General features: G+C 41.5%; 1 protein-coding gene across 1 annotated transcript in view; it reads right to left on the minus strand.

The window, feature by feature from the left end:
• Dhc1 (Dynein heavy chain 1) overlaps positions 1-24,931 on the minus strand; it is a 313,825-nt gene that overhangs the window by 249,335 nt on the left and 39,559 nt on the right. Inside the window, exons 8-16 of the mRNA XM_070102646.1 lie at positions 21,213-21,370; positions 20,658-20,839; positions 16,707-16,913; positions 11,871-12,067; positions 4,629-4,773; positions 4,302-4,461; positions 1,126-1,265; positions 646-775; positions 18-250 (exon numbers count right to left, since the gene is read on the minus strand). Coding sequence (XP_069958747.1) covers positions 18-250; positions 646-775; positions 1,126-1,265; positions 4,302-4,461; positions 4,629-4,773; positions 11,871-12,067; positions 16,707-16,913; positions 20,658-20,839; positions 21,213-21,370 — 1,552 coding nt within the window. The remainder of the gene's footprint in view (positions 1-17; positions 251-645; positions 776-1,125; positions 1,266-4,301; positions 4,462-4,628; positions 4,774-11,870; positions 12,068-16,706; positions 16,914-20,657; positions 20,840-21,212; positions 21,371-24,931) is intronic.

The raw sequence follows: 24,931 nt of genomic DNA on the forward strand, positions 1-24,931 counted from the left end.
TACCAAGGAACACTCACGTCCTCTTTGCGGCATCTAATCCACTGGGAAACACCTCTAGCCGTAGAGAGAATAATCTTTGACACTTTGTTGATGGCTTCCTGCACCTCATCCAGACTGGGGGTCACTTGCACACCAGGGGACACCAGTGAGGCACTAAGCTCCACCAATGCTACTCCCTGAGTCTCCTCCACTGCGCTGCTTCTAGTGCCACCAATAATGTTGCCACCACCACGCCTGCTACTCACTTCACCTGGGATGAATTATAAAGCAAATTGTAGTAGAGGAAATGAATAGTTAACAGAAACATTAATATTATGCAATTTTTTTAATACTATAATGAATGTGAAAATTACTCTATCATATAGCCAAGCACTGTTTTCCTGACACCAGGTAAAACAAACTAACACAAGAACACACACATGCGCATACATAAGTCATATGAACAATAACAAAAAAGGCACAATACCGTGACTGGAACGATAAACAAATAACCCGCACATAGAAGAGAGGAGCTTACGACTACCATTTACGAAGTCACACAGTGTGACTTTATAAATGGTCCAAGTCGGACCAAAACGTCGTCGTAAGCTCCTGTCTTCTATGTGCGGGTTATTTGTGTATCATATAAACAAATCAGACAATAACCTTGAGCACGCGGGGCGGTCACAGATGTATGCTTGCGGATGCTGTCGAGTGCTCCTCTGACAGACTTAATGAGGACGTCCAGCACCCGACGGTGGTATATACGTCGCAGATCTCGTGCAGCCATCTCCACCTACAACAATAACTAGCTAATAGAGAAGAGGGATAGTGCGGGAAATGAGGGAGTTTCATAGAATGTTAGTGAGGAAGATGTAAAATGCGTAATGCATTTTTAGGAAGGGAGCAAGTGAAGTCAGGTCAGAAAAATACTGCTAATGATAAGGTGTGGCATGCTCGAGGAGCGAAGGATTTAACAAGTAAAGAAATCTTATTAAAAGAGGGAAAAGGATTAATATTAATTATAAAACTTGTGCATGAAGTTTATCCCGACATAGACTCCATTACTCTAACCTGTGTCCTAATCTCAGATGTCCATACCAACTTGTAAATCATTCCACCCACTTAGAAATCAAACATTTTCACCTTTTCTCGCATCTCCCTCTTCTTCTTGGCTGCCTTTTCCTGGGGTGTGAGGGGTTTAGTGGGCAGCTCCAGGGTGGTGGCAAATGGTCCTTCTGCTACAGGCACTGGACTGCGACGAGATGATCCGCCAGCAGATGACACTGTAGGCAACGAGTGAGTTAGGGATACAGAGTACTGTGGAACGACACTGTATGATTATTTAGTAGAAACTAGAAATGCAAAGGGGAAGCTAGAAAAACTAAAGAGAGAAATTAGAAACACTAGAGAAATGAAAGAGAAACGAGAATATGAAGAAGAGATCGAGGGACAGAACGAGGGGAGGAAGGGGAGAAAATAGGAACGAGAGAGAGAGAGAGAAAGAGAGAGAGAGAGAGAGAGAGAGAGAGAGAGAGAGAGAGAGAGAGAGAGAGAGAGAGAGAGAGAGAGAGAGAGAGAGAGAGAGAGAGAGAGAGAGGTGCGTGCATTTCCTTCTTAAATCTCTTGACCATGAAAAGGCTGTGGACCCAGACAAGTTGAGCCCAAGATTGCTGAGAAGATGTGCAGACCAGCTAGCAGAACCTCTAACTCGCATCTTTCAGCACTGCCTAGTACAGTGTAAATGGCCCTCTCTATGGAAAGAGGCAAATGTAGTCCCTGTTCACAAAAAGAAGAGCAGAGCAGAAATCAGCAACTACAGACCAGTGTCACTCCTGTCAATCACTGGTAAGATCCTTGAGACAATAATCTCAAGACAAATGACAGAGTTTTTTGACTACCACTCACTACTTTGTGATCGTCAATATGGCTTCAGGAAAGGTTACTCTGCTGCTGCTGATCTGTTGTTAAACCTCTCTACTAAGTGGCACCAGTCACTGGATGAATCCAAAGTCAGCTGTGTGGTAGCACTGGACATTGCTGGCGCTTTCGACAGGGTGTGGCACCAGGGCCTCTTAGCAAAACTTCAACCACTGGGAATTGCAGGCTCTACGCTATGTCTCCTGTGATTACTTTCATGGTAGATCTCTAAGTGTAGTTCTCAATGGAATGGAATCAGCAAGACATCCTATTGGGGCAAGTGTTCAACAAGGAAGCGTGCTGGGACCATTGTTATGGAATGTCTACTTCAACGACCTTCTTCATCTCATCCCAGAATCACATGCATATGCAGACGACTGTACACTGACATTCACTTATCCAAGAGAAGAAATGCCAGCTGCTCTAAGCTACATCAATCACCAGCTGAGAGCTATATCGGCTTGGGGAAATAGATGGCAAGTAACATTTGCACCTGAGAAAACGCAAATGATGATCGTCTCTAGGCACCATGATGGTAATGTTGGTGCAGTAGTAAGGATGAATGGGAGGGTGTTGGCACCTGGAGAAGAAGTTGATATCCTTGGGGTGAAATTTCACTCCAAACTAACCATGAAGAACCATGTTGTAAATCTTGCAAACAAGGCAGCCAGGAAGCTTACAGCACTTCGCCGTATCTCGCATCTGCTTGACAGTAGGGGTTGCAAGATTCTGTACGAGGCACAAGTACGCTCACACCTTGAGTATGCTCCACATTCTTGGTTTGCCTGCCCCCCCCCCTCTTATCTGCGACTGCTTGACAGAGTAGAGAACAGAGCAAGGCGTCTCATCTCTCGCCTGGACCCATCCTGGATAGATCTGTCATTTCAGCAGAGCCTTCAACATAGGAGGGATGTGGTTGGCCTTACTGTTATGTACAAGGCCAATATTGTCAAAGTACCACACTTGGATCCTCTTCGAGGACAGCGTGAAACAAGCTTTTATGCCACAAGACGGGCAGAAAGCAGCAACTTCACTCTGGCTGTACCCTTCTCCAGAACATCACTCTATCTGAGATCATATATACCCAGGATGACTCGAGTATGGAACACATTCGTACAGCATAATTATGTCAACGAGATAAAGTCAGTTGATCAAATGAAAATGCTGGACCACAGATGGCTCCAATTTCATCCTGTTCCCTACTTGTATGTCTCATAACAATAAAAATGCTTTCTAGATGAATGGTTCAGAGAACCGACATGTTGATCAATTAGACACATGTGCAACTCTTGGGTATCTTTATTGAGGAAACGTTTCGCCACACAGTGGCTTCATCAATCCATACAAAGGAGAATCTTGAAGAACAGGAGGAGAATGAGGCAATCAGTCCCTCAACCTTGAGTCGATGTGGTCAGTCCATCAATCTTCTCAGCACGTATGCCGTATTTTATTCAAGATTGATGGACTGACCACATCGACTCAAGGTTGAGGGACTGATTACCTCATTCTCCTCCTGTTCTTCAAGATTCTCCTTTGTATGGACTGATGAAGCCACTGTGTGGCGAAACGTTTCCTCAATAAAGATACCCAAGAGTTGCACATGTGTCTAATTTATCAACATGTCGGTTCTCTGAACCATTCATCTACAAACCTGTCAGACACTGCAACTTCTTGGGATCTTAATACTTGGGAATTCTTCGCTTGCCTAATTCTTGGGCACGACCTACTTCAACATTGAACAAATGTTACACGACCTATGACTGCTTCACCTCTCCTGCCAACGGTTTATAAGCTCCTTCTCAGCACGTATGCCGTATTCTATTCAAGATTGATGGACTGACCACATCGACTCAAGGTTGAGGGACTGATTACCTCATTCTCCTCCTGTTCTTCAAGATTCTCCTTTGTATGGACTGATGAAGCCACTGTGTGGCGAAACGTTTCCTCAATAAAGATACCCAAGAGTTGCACATGTGTCTAATTTATCAAAAATGCTTTCAAATGAGCTGATGTAGGTAACAGCTTTTAGCTTGCCAATAATGTTAGGAATCCTTAACCTGTAAATAGTTTGTCAATAAAGCTAGGGATCCTTAACCTTGTCAAACCCTGTGTAAAAGAGAGAGAGAGAGAGAGAGAGAGAGAGAGAGAGAGAGAGAGAGAGAGAGAGAGAGAGAGAGAGAGAGAGAGAGAGAGAGAGAGACACAGAGACAGAGACAGAGAGACAGAGAGACAGAGAGACAGAGAGACAGAGAGACAGACAGACAGACAGACAGAGATTGAGAACGAAAGAGAAGGACCTGGAACGAATGAGAATGAGAGAAAGAATGAAATAAAAAGAGAGAGCGCAAGAAACAGAAGAAGTGAATGAATTTTAGTGAAGTTTAGAGGAAGAAATTACTGACCTGAGCGAGAGTCGTCAAGGTCTCCTCCATCATCTAAGTCTTCAGCTATGAGGAAGCTGGTGTTGTCAGCCCCGGGTGTTCCACCTTCCACTCCTACTAGCACCAGTTCAATAAGCTCCAGCACAGCATCTTCCACCACACGACTCCTGCTATTAAGCTCCTGGTAGAAAAAAAGAACAGTGAATGGAAACATCAGTTGACGTAGCTGGACGATCATGGAAGTGAGGGTAGGAAATATAATATAATAATTAACTTTCGTTAGATGTTCACTTCAGGGATCTTGAAGGCTAATAATTATGGTAAAAAAAGCGAGAGATGAAGCCTCACCTGTGCAGCCTTACAGCAGGTGAGCCAGGTGTTGTGAATGAAGAGATCGAGTGTCCAAGGGGCGGTGTCTGGTAATACGTAGAGTCTCACATTGGTCATTGCCGCTAACACACCTTCCATCCGGTGGTGGAAGATGTCATTCACTCTGACCCAAAGACACACATCATGTAACGTATTTTGTACCGAATGATATTGTGGTAGTTTTATAATATAGATATGATTGCATTCAGTCAAGTAAATTAATATAGCTCACCCTTCCATTTGACAGTCTGTTATACAATTGTACTACAAATATAAGAACATAAGAAAGAAGGAACACTGCAACAGGCATACTGACCCATGCGGAGCAAGTCCATGTCCCCCCCCACCCGGGCTGGTCATCCCCCCTCAAGGATGGAGCACTGTACCAGACCCAGCAGCACAAGCTAGTCAGGTCCAACTCACACCCACCCACACCCACTCAAGTATTTATCTAACCTATTTTTAAAACTACACAACGTTTTAGCCAGAATAACTGTACTCGGGAGTTTGTTCCACTCATCCACGACTCTATTACCAAACCAGTGCTTTCCTATATCATTCCTGAATCTGAATTTTTCCAGCTTAAAACCATTGCTGCGAGTCATGTCTTGGCTGGAAATTTTCAGCACACTATTTACATCCCCTTTATTTATTCCTGTTTTCCATTTATACACCTCGATCATATCCCCCCTAATTCTACACCTTTCGAGAGAGTGCAGATTCAGGGCCCTCAGTCTATCCTCATAAGGAAGATTTCTGATACATGGGATCATCTTTGTCATCCTCCTCTGTACGTTTTCCAGAGCATTTATATCCATTCTGTAATACGGTGACCAGAACTGAGCAGCCTAACCAAGGATATATAGAGTTGAAGAACAACCTGAGGACTTCTATTATTTATACTTCTAGATATGAAGCCAAGAATTCTGTTAGCTTTATTGCGAACACTAATGCACTGTTATCTTGGTTTTAGGTTACTGCTAACCAGAACTCCTAAATCCTTTTCGCAATCGGTAGTATTAAGATCTACATTATTTAGTTTATATGTGGCATGGTTATTTAACTGTCCAACATTTAGAACTTTGCATTTGTCAATATTAAACTGCATCTGCCACTTCTCCGACCATTGCGTCAGTCTATTCAAATCATCCTGGAGTGCTCTAATGTCCTCATTAGGATGAATTGGACGGCCTATTTTGGTGTCATCAGCAAATTTGCTAATGTAGCTATTTATTCCCTCATCTATGTCGTTTATGTAAATTGTGAACAACAACGGGCCCAAAACTGACCCCTGAGGAACACCGCTTGTGACGTGCCCCCATTCTGATTTCTCCCCATTTATGCAAACTCTCTGCTGTCTATTTGTCAGCCATTCCTCTACCCAGGAAAAAATTTCTCCTCCTATTCCGTGTGCCCTAAGTTTCCTCAATAGCCTCTGGTGTGGAACTCTATCGGAAGCCTTACTGAAGTCCATATACACAATATCATATTCATTACCATGATCTACCTCCTCAAACACCTTAGTGAAAAAAGTTAGTAAATTCGTAAGACAGGAACGCCCCTTTGTAAAACCGTGTTGAGAATCTTTAATCAATCTGTGCCTGTCAAGATGGCTACGAATTGCTTCGGCAATTATTGATTCCATAAATTTTCCCAATCTAAAAAAAAGGGGAGCATTCAGTTGCAATAATTCTATGGAAAACTTATACCATCACAGCATTTTCGACATATTTAAAATAAGTACAAATCTACCACATACTTAAAAAAAATTACATGGATGTGAAGTTTGCAGCGTTTTCTCCCGAGACTGTGATAGCCCTTGTGGCTTAGCGCTTCTGTTTGATTATAATAATCCCGAGACTGTACTCCATCTGTGGTCTCTTTTGTCCTAACTATAATGAAAAGATAATAGTCTATTTTTACTGGTGCGAGCCTTAGCATTATTGGGTTCTTTGTACAGGCAGTGAGCCTCGGCTGCCCTGGAGCTAAGGTCCAGCCTGGCAAGGGAGAGAGAAAAGGCACTTGTTGACTGTAGGCTGTCTGGTAAGTGAGAACAACCCAGGGTGTTGTGGGGTGAACTGAAGGTAGGTAGACCTATGTCCGCCGACAGATGGCAGCACCAGCTTAGTTGCATGGCGCAGAATATGAAAGCCAGTCTGAAGCGAAACATAAAACCCAGCAGGGCTTATATCGCTCGGGAATGCTACCCATGGTCGTCCCGACATACCTGGAGTACACCTGCAGAGGGTTTCGGGGGTCTACGCCACCGCGGTTCGGTCTGAGACCAGGCCTCGTGGTGGATCAGGGTCTGATCAACCAGGCTGTTACTGTTGGCCACACAAACTGATGTACGAACCACAGCCCGGCTGGTCAGGTACTGACTTTAGGCGCATGTCCAGTGCCTTCTTGAAGACAGCCAGGGGTCTATTGGAAATCCCCCTTATGTATGCTGAGAGGCAGTTGAACAGTCTTGGGTCCCTGACATTTACTGTTTTGTCTCTCAGTGCACTCGTGGCACCCCTGCTTTTCATTAGGGGAATGTTGCATCTCCTGCCAAGTCTTTTGCTTTCGTAGGGAGTGATTTTTTGTGTGCAAGTTTGGTACTATTCCCTATAGGATTTTCCAAGTGTATATTATCGTGAATCTCTTTCGCCTGTGCTCCAGGGAATACAAATCAAGGGACTTCAACCATTCCCAGTAATTTAGGTGCCTTATCGTACTTATGTGTGCCGTGAAAGTTCTTCGCACACTATCATGGTCAGCAATTTCACCTGCCTTCAAGGGGGCAGTTAGTGTACAGCAGTAGTCCAGCCTAGAGAGAACAAGCTATTTGAAGAGAATCATCATGGGCATGGCGTCCCTAGTTTTGAAGGTTCTCATTATCCATCCTATCATTTTCCTAGGAGATGCGGTAGATATATTACTGTGGTCTTTGAAGGCGAGAGCCTATGACATTATCACTCTCAGGTCCTTCACATTCCTTTTTCGCTCTATTGTGTGGTTAGAATTTGTTGTATACCCTGATAGTTATAATTTTCTAAAGTTTTCCATATCTGATAAGTTGAAATTTCTCTTTATTGAGCTTCACATTGTAATGAATGACCCATTTGAAGATTTGGTTGATGTCCGCTTGGAGTCTCGCGGTGTCTTCGATGGAGGTCACCGTCATGGCAGTTCGGGTGTCATCCGCAAAGGAAGACACCTCTGTCTATGTCAGATATGAGGATGAGGAATAGAATGGGAGCGATTACTGTGCCTTGTGGAGCAGAACTTTTCACCGTAGCTGCCTCGAATTTTACTCTGTTTACTATTACTCTTTGTGTTCTATTTGTTAGGAAGTTATAGATCCATCTACTGCCTGGGGTAGAGTACATGGGCATATCATTTATTGCCTTTTCAAAGTCTTCTGGTGTTAGGATAATATCAGAGATTTTTGAGATGGCCAAATTTTGGGTCTCGGTCATAAAGAATTCATTTGGATTGTCGATCCTTAGTCTAGGTAGTGGCTCGCTGAACACTGAGTCGTATTGGGCCTTCAGTATCTCACTCATTTCTTGGATGTCGTCTGTGTATGTCCCATCTCGCCTAAGCAGGAGCCCAATACTGGATACTGTTTTTTCCTTAGATTTGGCATAAAAGAAGTATTTTGTTTTTGTTTTTCAGTTTCCTTTTTAAGTTCAATATTTGCAATGTTATTGGCCAGTGCCTCCGTTCGTATTTCAGATATATTGGCCCCGGAGGTATGGAAGGAAGATGGGATTTTGTGAGATGCAGCTGTGAGAAAGATATTTGTGCTGGGAAAATGGGGATTGTGGGTGTGGAGTATGGTCTGTTTTGGATTATTATACTTGAGTGGGAAGGAAGGCTAAGGGTTGGGAGGGATCTCTGGCTGGTTGTGAATTTGTGGTCCTCCAGAGGTAACAAAAAAAAAAAAGGCATAATACCGTGACATAGAAGAGAGGAGCTTACGACGACGTTTCGGTCCGACTTGGACCGAACTACTACTACTACCATCTCCTGCCTATATATACCCCTCCCTCTCTTCTTTTCGTTAATGTGATTTTGTAAATGGTCCAAGTAGGACCGAAACGTCGTCGTAAGCTCCTCTTTTCTATGTCATTTGTGTATCCTCCAGGGGATGAGCTTCTATGAATATCAGTACATGCCCTGCCTCTCCTTCCTATTTCTCTCGTCTTTGTTCCCTCTCTCTCAATTGCTCCTATTCCTTTTTCATTCTGTCCAAAATAAGCTACACCCAGTGATATTTTTCTGTCCCTTAATTGTAGTTTTTCCTGTATGATCTTGTCTCGTACCATTATTGTCATGAAAGCCAATTTGCCTGGGTGGCTTTTTACCCTTCGAGTACCTTCCAAGTCTCTGAAAATTTGTCATCTGGGAAACATACTTCCCGCCTGTTAGTGTGATTATATCATTAACCTACTTTTCCTCTGCCTACTCTGCATTGTCATGGGTCCTCCCTCCAGCCTCCTGTAACCCATAAACAACTAGATAATCTCTCCTCTTCCCACTTGCTTTCCCTCCATATTTCTATATCCGATTTAAGCAACTTATCATCTCCTGCACCCCTCCCGGTTGTTTGATAGCATTTCCACAAAGGTCTTCTCAATTTCTTAACTTCAGTCTTTTCACTTGCCATTGTTCTACCTCCCATTTCATTGCCAATTTCCTCTGTTTCATGCTTCAGTTCCTTCATTTCCTCCTCCATGCTCTGTACCTTTGCCTCAGCAACATCAGCAGCAGCTCATCTCTTCTGTTCCTTACTTTCCTCGGACACCTTTCCTACCTTCTCCATCACTTTGAAAAACGCACTAAAACTTTTTCTCTTGTTTCATCATGCACCTGAGCACTTTTTAGACCATTTCTTCTCGGCTCCTCTTCCTCATCATCCTGGGTTTTGGGATCATTTTTCTGCACTTCTTTGGCTACCTGGTTATCATACACTAGCTTCCTCAGATTGTAACAGGTGGAAGACCTTCAGTCCCTGCCCTTTTTGTATATAGACAGCTGCATATACTTATGTACTCACCTAATTGTGGTTGCAGGGGTTGAGCATAGCTCTTGGTCCCCACCTCTTTACTTGTCGCTACTAGGTCACTCTTTACCTGCTCTAGGAGCTTTATCATACTTCTTCTTAAATCTATGCATGGATCCTGCCTCCACTACATCACTTTCTAGACTATTCCACTTTCTGACAACTCTATGACTGAAGAAATACTTCCTGTGTATGAGAGCATGTGTGTGTGTGTATGTGTGTGTGTACTCACCTAATTGTACTCACCTAATTGTAGTTGCAGGGGTCGAGACTCAGCTCCTGGCCCAGCCTCTTCACTGAAGCGATTAGGTCCTCTCTCTCCCTGCTCCATAAGCTTTATCATACCTCTTCTTAAAGCTATGTATGGTACCTGCCTCCACTACATCGCTCGCCAGACTGTTCCACTTTCTGACCACTCTGTAACTGAAGAACTGCTTCCTAACATCTCTGTGACTCATCTGAGTCTTCAGCTTCCAAGAATGACCCCTTGTTTCTGTGTCCCCTCTCTGGAACATCTTGTCTCTGTCCGCCTTGTCTATTCCACGCAGTACTTTGTATGTCGTTATCATGTCTCCCCTATCCCTCCTGTCCTTCAGTGTCGTCAGGCCGATTTCCTTCAACCTTTCTTCGTAGGACATTTCCCTTACCTCTGGAACTAACCTTGTCGCAAACCTTTGCTCTTTCTCTAATTTCTTAACGTGCTTGACCCGGTGCGGGTTCCAAACTGGTGCTGCATACTCCAGTATGGGCCTGACGTACACAGTGTACAGTGTCTTGAAAGATTCCTTACTTAGGTATCGGAATGCTAATCTCAGGTTTGCCAGGCTCCCATATGTTGCAGCAGTTATCTGGTTGATGTGTGCTTCCGGAGACGTGTTCGGTGTTATAATCACGCGAAGATCTTTCTCTTTGAGTGAGGTTTGCAGTCGTTGGCCACCTAGCCTATGTGGTGCAAGAAAGGTATAAAATACCGACAATATGAAAGTTAAGACACATGTGCAACATCTGGATATCTTTATTGTAGACGTTTCGCCAACCAGTGGCTTTATCAATACAGATTCTAGGACATAATAGGAAGACAGTAGAACTATATACAAAAGATGAGGTAATCAGTCCCTCGGCCTTGAAGTTAGTGTTCACAGCATCGTGGTGGTGGAGAATCTGGAGAAAAGGCAAGAAGACTGGCGGTTATATACGCGTCAGTGGATAGGGACGGGCAGCAGACGAGGGCAGTCACTGGTAGGCGGGATTCCCCAGTGGAAGTAGGTCCTTCCCAAAGAGATGGGTTAGTTGTAGAAGCCGTGAAGAAGGTCTTGTAGATGTCCTCTGAACCAAGACACTGCAACATCATGGAATCTTGGTTCAGAGGACATCTACAAGACCTTCTTCACGGCTGCTGCAACTAACCCATCTCTTTGGGAAGGACCTACTTCCACTGGGGAATCCCGCCTACCAGTGACTGCCCTCGTCTGCTGCCCGTCCCTATCCACTGACGCGTATATAACCGCCAGTCTTCTTGCCTTTGCTCCAGATTCTCCTCCACCACGATGCTGTGAACACTAACTCCAAGGCTGAGGGACTGATTACCTCATCTTTTGTATATAGTTCTACTGTCTTCCTATTATGTCCTAGAATCTGTATTGATAAAGCCACTGGTTGGCGAAACGTCTACAATAAAGATATCCAGATGTTGCACATGTGTCTTAACTTTCACCTAGCCTATACTCTGTCTGCGGTCTTCTTTGCCCTTCTCCAATCTTCATGACTTTGCATTTGGCAGGGCTGAATTGTGACCCCTTGTTGCTGTGTCCCATCTCTGGAACATTCTGTGTCTGTCCACCTTCTCAATTCCTCTTAAGTATTTTATGTCATTATCATGTCACCGCTCTCTCTTCTGTCCTCCAGTGTCGTCATGCCGTGTGTGTGTGTGTGTGTGTGTGTGTGTGTGTGTGTGTGTGTGTGTGTGTGTGTGTGTGTGTGTGTGTGTGTGTGTGCGTGTGTGTGTGTGTGTGTGTGTGTGTGTGTGTGTGTGTGTGTGTGTGTGTGTGTGTGTGTGTGTGTGTGTGTGTGTGTGTGTGTGTGTGAATATGTACATAAGTGTTAGCATATTCCCATTTATATTTGCTTACATAAACTGTATATATTATGAACACTAAATGCTTTCTCACCTATCAATGAGCACCTCAAAGGTTCTGACAGCCTGGAAACCTTGTTCGAAGAAGCTGTGGGCCTGTATAGAGGACCATGTGAGCGTGGTGAGAAGCGGGTCCAGTGCTTCCTTCAGCCTGGTAACATGGGGCACCAGCAGCGGTGCCAAGTTCTTCCCCACTTTCCCCAACACTCGCCCATGCTCATTCAACAGGTGCTGAAAACGAAAAGGTTACACACTCGTAGCACAAAGCATAATTATAATTATGTACATAATCATTCAGAATGCTGAAAACAGAAAAATGTTTGCCAACAGATGATAATAATTATTAAATGATAACAATTATTAAATTACTGATACAAATTTTACTGTTATATTAAAATAATTTAATTCTAAGAGTACATTACATTTCATTCAGTTTATGTCACACACCTATATAGGTATGCCTTCTCTCAAGTGAACCAGGTGCTAAGAGTATAACGAGTAGTGGCCCCATCGTTATGTACCTTAGTTCAACCAGTCAATGACGAGGAATCTCGCCATAGATGTGAAGCGTTCAGGTACACCCATGAACCAACACTGTCAGACTTACCTCTCAGTCTGAACATAAGAACATAAGAATGGATGAACACTGAAGAAGGTCTACTGGCCCATACAAGGCAGGCCCTTATCAAAACCACCGCTACCCAAAGCTACCCAAGAATTTACTTTCGTACCCAGGACGCCAATCACAGCCAGCCCCTCCCACTCATAACTCTGTCCAATCTCTTTTTAAAGCTACCCAGGATCCTAGCCTCGATTACCCTACTCGGAAGATTGTTCCACGCATCCACAACTCTGAAAACCAGTACTTACCTATGTCCTTACTTAATCTAAATTGATCTAACTTAAATCCGTTATTTCTGGTTCTTACCTGATTCGATTTCCTCAGTATTTTATTAATATCACCTTTGTTTATGCCCATCAGCCACTTATACACATCGATAATATTTCTCCTAATTCTACGTCTTTCCAGAGAGTGAAGATTTAAGGCTCTAAGTCTATCTTCATACGGGAGATTCCTTATATGCACAGCAAATCAATTTAGTCATTTAGTCTTCCTTCTCCAATGACTCTATATCCATCCTGTAGTAAGGAGACCAAAACTGAGAGGCCTAATCTAAGTGAGGCCTCACTAGTGATGTATAGAGCTGTAAAATAACTCTTGGACTTCTGTTACTTATACCTAACGAAGTAAATGCCTGTAATCTGTTAGCCTTATTGCGCACACTCAGGCACTGTTGTCTTGGCTTTAGATTTCTGCTTACAACGACTCCCAAGTCTTTTTCACATTCTGTATGATCAAGCTCTACTTGGTGAAAATTAGACATATATGCAACATCTGAGTGTCTATTGTAGACGTTTCGCCAGCCAGTGGCTTTATCAATACAAATTCTAGGACATAATTTGAAGACAGTAGAATATACAAAAAAAAGAGGTAACACTGGTCAACAACCAAAATACTTCCGAGACCAGACTAGCAATTTCCAACTAATTTTAGGCCACTGATAATAAATATCATGGTTAATATTGTTTGTTAGTTCAGCTTTTCAATATACACTTACGTGTCACAACAGGTTCCAACAGGCTTGTGGCAGTGTGTTTCTTACCACACTCACAGTCTCACTGACCTTCATTATTGTTCCAGCAGTCATAGAAGGTGGTTGTGATGTGCAAGTTTATATTTTGAGGAGAAAGGTAGGTGATTTTCTTACCCAAAACAGTTTTTAAACTTATAATAAATATTCGCTGAGCAAGCTAATGATATGCATGTGAGGTAAATTATATTAATTTTATTTTCCTACTGAATGATATAAATACTTTGCTTAGCTGTCATGCTCTGTATTATAATGATAAATTAATGAATAAATTTCGTGTTTATCTTCTAATTGTTTGTTGTTTTCTTCTTTCAGATGCCTCGTGCTTGTGTGAATATGGCAGACAACTTCTGCTACATTTGTGGTGAGATGACCTTTGCATCTCAGAAGCGCATATCACCTATATTTTGGATGCAAGATTGGTGACCAGGATATAAGAACTGGGCTCCACACATATGCTGCAACAATTGTGCTACTAACCTTCATCAATGGTTGAACAGGAAGAGGAAAGGAATAGCTTTTGCTGTGCCAATGACATGGCGGGAGCCAACAGACCATACCAACAATTGTTATTTCTGCATGGTACCTCCACTACAAAAGGTTTGTCAAAGAAAAAAAAGGGGTCCATTGAATATCCAAACATTCCATCAGCTATTCGCCCAGTTCCACACAGAGAAGGTCTACATGTTCCTGATGCACCACCTTCGGTATTCTTCGAGTCAGATGGAGAAAGTGGCGAGGAGGAAGAAGAGAAGGATGGCAGTGCTGGGTTACAGAGTGACCGAAACTTTGATGAAGCACACTCTTCCAGGCCACATCTCGTAACAAGAGGGGAACTCCATGACTTTGTCAGGGATCTGCAACTACCCAAAAATGTGGTAGAGCTGCTAGGCTCTCGTCTTCAACAGTGGAATCTCCTAGCAGTTGATGTGAATATTGCAGACTGTTGCTGGACATTGACAAGAGATGATTCTTCAGCCCACTATAAGCGTCAAGCAAAAAGGCAGAGAGTAGGTACGGATTAGTTTAAAACATACTGACACATATTGTACGTTATAATAAAATAATAAAATATCATGTCTTGTATCTTTAAACCTACAGCCAGTAAGCATTTTTCAAGGTGATATTTGGATTCAGGACATGGAAATACATAATAATTAACTGGTTTAGAAAGACACGTAAGCAAACACTATAACATATTTATTAGAAAACGTTTCGGTCCTGGGACCTTGATCACTTCTAACATACAGAGGTAGAAAGACATTATATATATAGGCGGAGAGTGAGATGTGACGCACGTGACCTGAGGAATGTCATAAGAACATAAGAATGGAGGAACACTGTAGAAGGCCTACTGGCCCATGCGAGGCAGGTCCTTATCAAAACTACCTCTGCCTATGATGAGGACCAGTAGACGATGAAATCATGTGACTCCTGTGTTGTTGGGTTGGTGCTGCTTAAGTATCATGTATGCCAATGTTTTTGAAATTTTGTAGTTTCCAGTGTTGCGTTCTATAGTGTCGGTGACGGCGATTAGTGAGGCTTCTAGGCACCTTCACCGACACTATAGAACGCAACACTGGAAACTACAAAATTTCAAAAACATTGGCATACATGATACTTAAGCAGCACCAACCCAACAACACAGGAGTCACATGATTTCATCGTCTACTGGTCCTCATCATAGGCAGAGGTTGTTTTGATAAGGACCTGCCTCGCATGGGCCAGTAGGCCTTCTACAGTGTTCCTCCATTCTTATGTTCTTATGACATTCCTCAGGTCACGTGCGTCACACCTCACTCTCCGCCTATATATATAATGTCTTTCTACCTCTGTATGTTAGAAGTGATCAAGGTCCCAGGACCGAAACGTTTTCTAATAAATATGTTATAGTGTTTGCTTACGTGTCTTTCTAAACCAACTTGTCGGTATTTATTACCAAGGTTTATACCATAATAATTAACTAATCTCATTTACGAAGCATACAGCTTTTCAAAAATTGTTGACCAGTGATATAATCAGTCCCTCAGCCTTCGAGTTGGTGTGAAGAGCACCGTAGTTGTGAAGAATCTGGAGTACAGGCAGGAAGGCTGGCGCTTATATATTGGCCTCAGGTGAAAAGGGGACGGGTAGCAGACGAAGGCAATGTCACTGGATGGCGAAACGTCTACGTTAAAGATACCCAGATGTTGCATATGTGTCTAATTTTCATCTTGTCGGTATTGTAAACCATTTGTGTACAACTTGTTAGACACTGCAACGTCATGGAATCTTGGTACAGAGGACATCTCCACAACCTTCTTCAGTTCTTCTAACCCGTCTCTTGGGTATGACCTACTTCCACTGGGAAAATCCCGCCTACCAGTGACAGTGCCTTCGTCTGCTACCCGTCCCCTTTTCACCTGACGCTAGTATATAAGTGCCAGCCTCATTGCCTCTGCTCCAGAACCTCCGGACTACGGTGCTCTTCACACCAACTCCAAGGCTGAGGGACTGATTACCTCATCTTTTGTATATAGTTCTACTGTCTTCAAATTATGTCCTGGAATTTGTATTGATAAAGCCACTGGATGACGAAACGTCTACATTAAATATACCCAGATGTTGTATGTGTCTAATTTTCATCTTGTCGGTATTGTATACCATTTGTGTACAAGCTCTACTTTTCCTAGTTTATAACTTCAAGGGTTTCTCTTGCTTACCTTAGTGTACATATCCCCTGTATATATTGTACATACCTGCTCGTTCCTACCGTGGTTATCATACTACAGCCAGGTGTTCAGGCCACTAGAGTACAACTGTGTTCGTGATACTTAATATTGAAACAAACATTAAGCTCTTTGGGAAAACACGTGTACTGTCCCAGGGTGAATAACCCTGGGACAGTACACGGACCCTTACACAACCACAACAATACATGCACTGCCAGGGGAGGCGCCATTTGGGGAACAAAGGGGAGCTGAAGTTCCTCCAAAATTTCATCAACCCACAAATCCCCCAAATAATAACGAGAAAAAGAAAAAGAAGAACGACAACTATAACAACAACAAGAAGAGCAAGAATAATAAGAATAACATAAGAATATTAATAATAACAGTGCTTCAGTACAAGTCCTCTAGCCGTCTCTTCCATACAGATGACCACACCTAAGCTCCTCCAACATTAACCTTATAGGGGAACCGCCTCTGCACTAATTGATAGAAAACAAATTTTCTCACCTTAACCATGTCTCGTTTCTTGAGGAGAAGAGGTGCTCTGTTAAGGAGGAGCTGAGTCATGTAGGGCACATCAAAACCCAGTTGCTGGATCTTGGTGGCCTCGTGAAGAAGGGTAGAGATCCTGGGGTCCCAGTTGACATAGAGCTCCTCCGTGTCAGGTCGTCTCACAACTAGTGTACACCGGAGAGACTTCTGGATTTCGCTCATCTGTAAGAGGTGCAAGAATGATGATTAAAATATATTTACAACACCTAGGCATCCTCATAAGGAATCCCCAGAGGAAACCTTTACGTATGTCGATGCCAGAATTGCTCTTATTTTTCTTTATTCCCCTTTCCATCCATTTCTTGTTTTAATGATGTTCATATCACGAGAAGACGTCGTCCGATGGGCTTCAAATTTTCAACGCCGGTGTACAGTAACTAGGCCGTGTGTAGGTGCCCCGTGACCTAAGTTAGTGGATCAATTCTTAGCATTACAGAATAGCTCCAGTAAATTCTAATGCTCTCTGTGGCATAGCTTCAAACAGTCACTGAAAGCGCCTTTATATTCAACGACGTAGAAGAGTGAAATTCAATTATGCAGGTCCTTACCTGCCAATTTATGTTTAAAATAGTACGAAATTTGGTTCCCTCATATCATGTTAGATTTGTCTTTATCTGCCTTTTTGAATGACTTCAATATTTAATTGGCAGATGTATCATACGGACTGGATAGCACTCATTAAGTTTAGTTTGCTTGCGGGAATTGCAAATGCACTATTTTTGTGTATGTGTATAAAACTTAAACTCATTCGAATCTGTGCAATAACTGGAGAATGACTCTTCTGATTGGCTTCATATTTTCAGTTCTGGAGTGTTGTCCAGAGAACAAAGCTCACATTGTTACTAGGATCCATAGGTCCAAATCTGCCTTTTTTTTAACACATCGGCGGTCTCCCACCAAGGGAGAGTGACCCAAAAAAGAAAAAATACTTGCACCATAACTTTCTCCATCACTCTCTTGCAAGGGGCCGATACAACAGTTAAAGAAAATGGCAGCTCATGGCATTGGGGAAAAAGTGGTGTCATGGAAAGAGTGTGCATAAATGGGGTAAAATCGGAGTGGGGGATCTGTAACAAGTGGCGATGCACAGGGATCAGTTTTAAGCTTATTGTTGTTTATAACATATATCAATGATCTTGACGAGGGAATTACTAGTGATATGAACAAATTCGCTGATAACACGAAGATAGGTAGGATAGTAGATTGAGACGTAGATGTCATGGAACTTCAGGAGGATTTAGACAAACTTAATTCGTGATCAGAAAAGTGGCAGATGCAGTTCAGTGTACATTTATGCGAAGTTCTGATGCTCGGATATGTTCATGACTCTAGCATTCATCAGCTAAATAATGTAGAACTTAGCCGTACAGAATGCGAAAAGGACTTGGGGTTTATGGTAAGCAGAAGGCAATAAGCCTGCAAGTCTCACTCAAATCCAACCACTCTCTTTTATGTATTTATCCAACCTAAATTTTAAACTACCCAAGGTTTTAGCTTCAATAACCCTACTAGGCACACTCTTCCACTTATCAACTACCCTATTTCCAAACCAATACCTATATCCTTTCTAAATCTAAACTTTTCCAAGTTGAATCCATCAATTGCGAGTTCTCTCTTGGAGAGATTTCCTCAAGACTTTATTTATATCCCATTTTTTAATACCCATCTTCCACTTATACACATCGATCATGCCTCCCTTCATTCTTTGTCTTACAAGTGAATGTAATTTAAGGGACTTCACTCTCTCTTCACACGGAAGATTTCTAATGTTTTGCAATAATTATGTAATTCTTCGCTGAATGTTTTCAAATGAATTTATGTCCATTCTGTAATATGGAGACCAGAACTGAGCTGTGTAATATAGGTGATGTCTTACTGGACTTCTGTTGCTTACACTTCTTGATATAAATCCCAGTAATCTATTTGCCTTATTACGTGTGCTTAGGCATTGCTGTTTTGGTTTAAGGTTGCTGCTTACCATAACCCCGAAGCTCTTTTCGCATTCTGTACGGCTAAGTTCTACAATATTTACCTCATAGGTGGTAGGGTTACGAACATTCGCGAGCTTCAGAATTTTGCATTTATCTACACTGAACTGCATCTGCCACTTTTCTGACCACGAATTGGGTTTGTCTAAATCCTGCTGAAGTTCCGTGATATCTCCGTCTGAATCAATTATCCTACCTATCTTCGTGTCATCGGCGAATTTGCTCATATCACTAGTAATTCCCTCGTCAAGATCATTGATTTGTACTGTAAACAACAAAGGGCCTAAAACTGATCCTTGTGGAACGTTACAAGATCCCCACTCCGATTTTACCCGATTTATGCAGTCTCTGCTTCCTGTTGGTGAGCCATGACTCGATCTATGACAGCACTTTTCTCCCCCAATGCCATGAGCAGTCACTTTCTTTAACAGTCTCTGAAGTGGTACTCCATCAAAGGCCATACTAAAATCCAAATGAACAGTATAAAATTCCTTATCATGATCAACAGCCTCAAAATACTTTACTGATGAAAGTTTGTAAATTAGTTAGGCAGGAACGGCCCCTCGTGAATCCATCTGAGTATCATTAATCAAATTATGTTTATCATACTGACTTAATTGATTAGTAATTTGCCTACAATTGAGGTCAGGCTTATTGGGCGGTAATTTGACTGTAACGACTTGTCCCCTGATTTAAAAACTGAAATTACATTGGCCGTCTTCCACATATCAGATACCACACCTGTGTGAAGAGATATATTAAATATGTTAGTTAATGGTTCACACAGTTCCATTTTGCACTCCTTAAGAACCCTTGAAAAAAGTTCATTAGGGCCAGGGAATTTATTTTGTTTTAGTCGGTCCACTTGTTTGGTTACCATATCCCTTGTGACTTTTATATCACATAATTTATCTTCAAATATTGTTAGTGTCTTCCTGTGTGAAAACAGAGAACGTAATTATTAAAAATCGAGCACATTTTTTTTCTCCCTGTCAGTAAGATGTCCAGTTATTTTTAAGGGGACCTATCTTTCCACTAACTTGTTCTATACATCTGGATTTAGATTAGTTTTCGAATCCCTAGCAACTTTAATTTCATAGTCCTGTTTAGCTTTTCTTATCCCCTTTTTAACTTCCTTCTTAATGTGAATATATTGATTAATAAGATGACCCTCACCTCCATTGATGCGCCTATAAATTCCTTTCTTTTGCATTAAAAGATGATTGAACCCATTATTCATCCATCTCGGGTCATTTCTATTTGATCTAATTTCTTTATATGGAACAAATGTTCGTTGGGCAGCATGAAAAGTGTTTAGAAAGCTGTCATATTGATAGCTCTCTTCTTTACCCCAGTTCACATATGACAGGTGTTCTCTAAGCCCACTGTAATCTGCTACACGAAAATCTGGGACTGTTATTGAGTTATCCATACTGTCCATATTATTATGGTTGCTTGCAGCAAGTTCCTGTGTAATTTCTAAATTATTAACAAGGGTTTCCTTGTTTGCCAGAACCAAGTCAAGCAGGTTATTTTCCCGTGTAGGTTCTGTAATAAACTGCTTTAAAAATAATCCTGAACTACCTCTAAGACCCAGTCAAGGATTTCCAATTAATCTGTCTAAAGTTAAAGTCCCCTAGAATTACAACGTTATCGTGCCTTGTGGCCCTAACAGTTTCCTCCCACTGATGTCTTCCTTGGTCCCTATCCAAGTTTGGGGGACGGTATATCACGCCTAAAATCATTTTATCGTGGCCCTCTGATAATTCTACCCAGACAGACTTAGTGTGTGTTATTTCAGACTTTGAATCGTTGGATTCGGAGCACTTACGGGAGAATCCTTTTTCTGACTGGCTTCAAACGTTCAGTATTGATAGGACAAATAACGTTGATGGACAAATAACGAGACAAGACTCACACTCTGCTTCCTCCAGGCGTCGTAGTAAGCCAGCTCGTACTGCACGAGGGTCTTCCCAATACGGTTGTACTTTCTGACAGCCTCCTTGCCTTCAGGCATTTTCAGCAGAACAGGATGATCTTTGAAGAACATCATGGGCTCTTCGAGGTGCAGGAACAAGCTCCGCGCCCATTGGATCTTTCCTGTTGAAGTTAATGTATATATTTCTTAAAATTCCTCAATACAAATACTACAATTTTATATGTAACTTCATCACCAAAATGAGTGGAAATTCTTAAACTTAGAAATAACTTCTGTGCAATATACAGTGTACATTTTGTGTTATTTTTTAACATAAGACGAAGAAAAAGTCAGAGAAATTAATCTTTGCGAGTGAAAAATACAATCATCTTTTAAATTATTGTTTACAATACATACAAGCAACTTCGACAGTAAGTTGAAACACCATGAAAGCAATTCATTTTGTAAGTTGTGGATCTGTAAACTAATATGAAACAACTATAGCGCACGAATTATACAACTGATATTCAGTGAGTTACTGGGTATATGACTTACCAGCGACAGGAGGCAAACCTCGCAGTTGAGGTGGGTTCTCGCACTGGCGGGAATAAATGCGGGTAACCTTCTCCAGCTCTTGATGGAATCGTGCCAAGATCCTCTTATATTTGCCCTCGACATCCAGCTGTGGAACCACCTCAGCGATCTTCTCAAACCTGATAATAATGGAAGGTTATATACTTCTTTTATTGTAGTATTTACATTAACCATGTATTTCTAACAATTTTATTGAATTTTATCTATTTCCACAACTGTATTTACTTTCTTGTGTTTTATCTTCAGTGCTTTAAGGCATTGTCTAATTAACACTAAAATATAGAAAAAAAATAAGTATGCTGCAAAATGCAATAACTTAAACAACATCAGAAACTATGTGAAACAGAACTTTAGAGAAGAGAGGGAGAACTTCCTAACAGGAAGTTAGTGGTCTTTTCTCCGAGATCAGTGGTCACGAGAGGTCGTACCTGTGTTGGGAATTAGTGTGGAGTATTACAGAGCACCATGGCTTGCTTCTGTAGTGTCTTATTATCCGAGTTCAAGGTGTTGAAGGAGGTGATTCTATTTCTCAAGCAGGAAAATAAGTAACTGAAAATTCGCCCGAATAAATATAGCAATGAATGTGAGATGGTTGGTGTTAGTGAAGGAAAACAGTTACCAGTAGTGAGGAGCAGATTGGCAGCCGTTACAAGTGGGAAGAAGTTTCCAGTAAATGAAGAAACATCAAGGTGAGGAAGGTTAAAAGAGCAGGATCGAAGGTATTAAATTGATTATTTGTTCTCCAGGACAAATGTACTTCAGAGGACAGTGAGGATAAAGGTACCACCAGCTCCTTTGTTAATAACGGTAGGAATATCCTTGTGAACGGTGACTCACAGGTAAAATACATTGACAGTGCTCTCTGTATCATAAATAGGAAGGTGAGATAGAGGAAGTGTTTCCCAGGAGCTGATGTTGGTGACATAGTCAACAGGTTGGATAAAATCATGTCCGGTAATGTGAACAAGCCAATTATTTGCCTCAGTGCGGGTATAACTGACATTGGGAAGGGGAGGAGACAGGAGCTGCTAGTTAAGTACAGGTCAACTATAGATTTAATTAGGTCTAAGAAAGGCGTCCTGTTCATATGTTGCATCTAGCCTAGAAGAAGCATTGGAATTAATGGATATCTAGGGCAATTGGTGTAAATTGCTGGCTAGATAGATACTGCCAAAAACTTGCAATTCCACTCTCTAACAACTACAATTTCTTTGGGGAACATGATATGTGTCAAGGGATGGGCACATCTCTCTGGGGCAGGAGTGGTAGCGTTAGCCAACTCTGTCGAGGAGGCCGGTCCTGAGTTGCCTAGGACTTTAAATGGATATTGGTTTGGGTGTGTGGGAAACAAATAGAGTACATCTCTAGGGATGAAAGTGGCAAAAAATTGTCAGGTTACCTCAGGGATATGTTCAAAAAACAGTGTTCATCATAAAGTTACTAATAAATGCAATGGAACTGGTCAACACACGGAGACAATAGAGAGTAGCAAGTGACTAATCCCCTTAAGGTTTAATATATTAATAGTTGAAGTGAAATAAATAATATTTATAAGCTAAGATTAAGGCATTTGCAGGAAACGTAGATATTATTGCTATAACAGAGACCTGATTCAACCTGAAAGATAGAGAAATGCCTTCTGAATGCCACATATAGGGCTATAAATTATTCAACACTGACAGGGTCAACAGGAAGGGTGATGGAGTGGCGATGTATGTCAGACATAATTCTTGTAAGTGTTGTATTAGACAAGATATAAAAGTGGAAGCGACGGACACTGAATCAGGCTACAGTTTCTCGAAAGGCCTGAAATACTAATCGTGGGTGTGATTTACAGGCTTCTTAACTTGAACAAAGACGCAGTAATCTTCTGTGGGACAAAATTACTGAGGCATTTAGATACGACAATGTGTTACTGGGAGATTTTAATTTTAGTCAAATTGACTGGAACAGTTTGAAAGGTATTCTTGAGTCTAGCGACTTTCTTAACACGATGCAAGATTGGTTTTTAAAACAGTTTGTTTGCAGAATCAACTAGAGGAAATAACTTGTTTAACTTGGTTCTTGCCAACAAGGAATCACTAATTAATAAACCTGAGGTTAATGATGAGCTTGGGGAAAGGAATAATGAATCACCCAGTTTCAATATATCATATAAATACTTTAATAACTACAACCAAGTCAGTGTCCCTGACTTTCGCTTAGCCGATTTCATACGGCTGAGAAATTACCTGGGTGGGGTGAACTGGTCTGACCTGACAAGTAATTATTCTGTGGGTCAAGTAAAGAATGACTGTTGCTAATATGATATTTTTCAAAGCATAGTTCAAGCTGCCCTGGCTACTTATGTTCCAAACAGGGAAATTCGATCAAACAAAAAAGACCCTAAATGGATAAACAATAAATTTAATCATCTCATGGGTCAAAAGAGAGGCAGTTAAATGGGATATAACCTAAAGGTTTCTTTCAGGTATATAGGCATAAGTTCAAGGATAAGATAGGCCCATTTAAAAGTTGCCCAGTTCAGCCTACCTTTAGTAACAAAGAAATGTGTACAGTCTTCAAAACTCACTTCGTCTCGATAAAAAATATATGCAGGTGAGGATGAGAATAAATTGTGGACGATCGAAGTCATTAGTGACGTGATTCTCAGACAAATAGATTAAAAACCTAACGCATCCCCTGCCTCTGATGAACTGTTTTCAAGGGTTGAAAAACCATTAGCTAGTTTTTTTAACATATCACTACAAACTGGCATAGTGCCAGATAAGTGGAATATGGCAAATGTGATGCATGTATACACAGTAAGAGACAGTCCTTAACTTCGAATTACAGACCAATTAACCTAACTTCCATTGAGGGAAATTTGATGGAGCCAGCAATTGTCGAGGCTATTCGAAGACACGTTGAAAGACAGGAATTGATCAATGAATCACAGCAAGGTTTTAAAAAGGGGCGTTCCTGCGTTACTAATTTACTAACTATTTTTTTCACTAAGGTATTTGAGGAGTTAGCTCATGGTAATAAATATAGTATTGTGCATAAGGACCTCTGTAAAGCTCTTGATGGACTTTCGCATTGGAAATTTTTGAGGAAATTAGAGGCACACGGGATAGGAGAGGAAATTTTTTCCTAGATAGAGGCGTGGTTGACAGATAGGCAACAGTTTGTATAAATGAGGAGAAATCAGAATGGGGAGGTGTCACAAATAGTGTTTTACAAGGGTCAGTGTTGGGCCCTTTGTTGTACACAATATACATAAACGACATAAATCAGGGAATAAACAGCAACATAAGAAAATTTGCCAGTGTCACCGAAATAGGCCGTCGGATTAATTCTGGAGAGGACACAAGTGCTACAGGAAGATCTGAATAGATTGATGATGTGGTTGGAGAAGTGACAGATGCAGTTTAATGTACACAAATGCATAAATAATGTGTGTCTTAATTACTGAATGTGAAAATGAATTTTGAGTTCTGGTTAGCAGAACTCTAAAGCCAACACAACAGTGCGTATGTGTTCGCAATAACGCGAATAGAATTCTTGGCTTCAAATCAAGAAGTATTAATTAAATGAATTTTCAGGTTATTCTTCAACTAGTATATCAGTAATAATCAATACCGACAAGATGATGAATTAGACACGTGTTAAATTCATCATCTTGTCGGCATTAAATATCA

Source organism: Cherax quadricarinatus, chromosome 82 (genome assembly GCF_038502225.1).
Source record: "Cherax quadricarinatus isolate ZL_2023a chromosome 82, ASM3850222v1, whole genome shotgun sequence".
Classification (NCBI taxonomy): Eukaryota; Metazoa; Arthropoda; class Malacostraca; order Decapoda; family Parastacidae; genus Cherax; species Cherax quadricarinatus.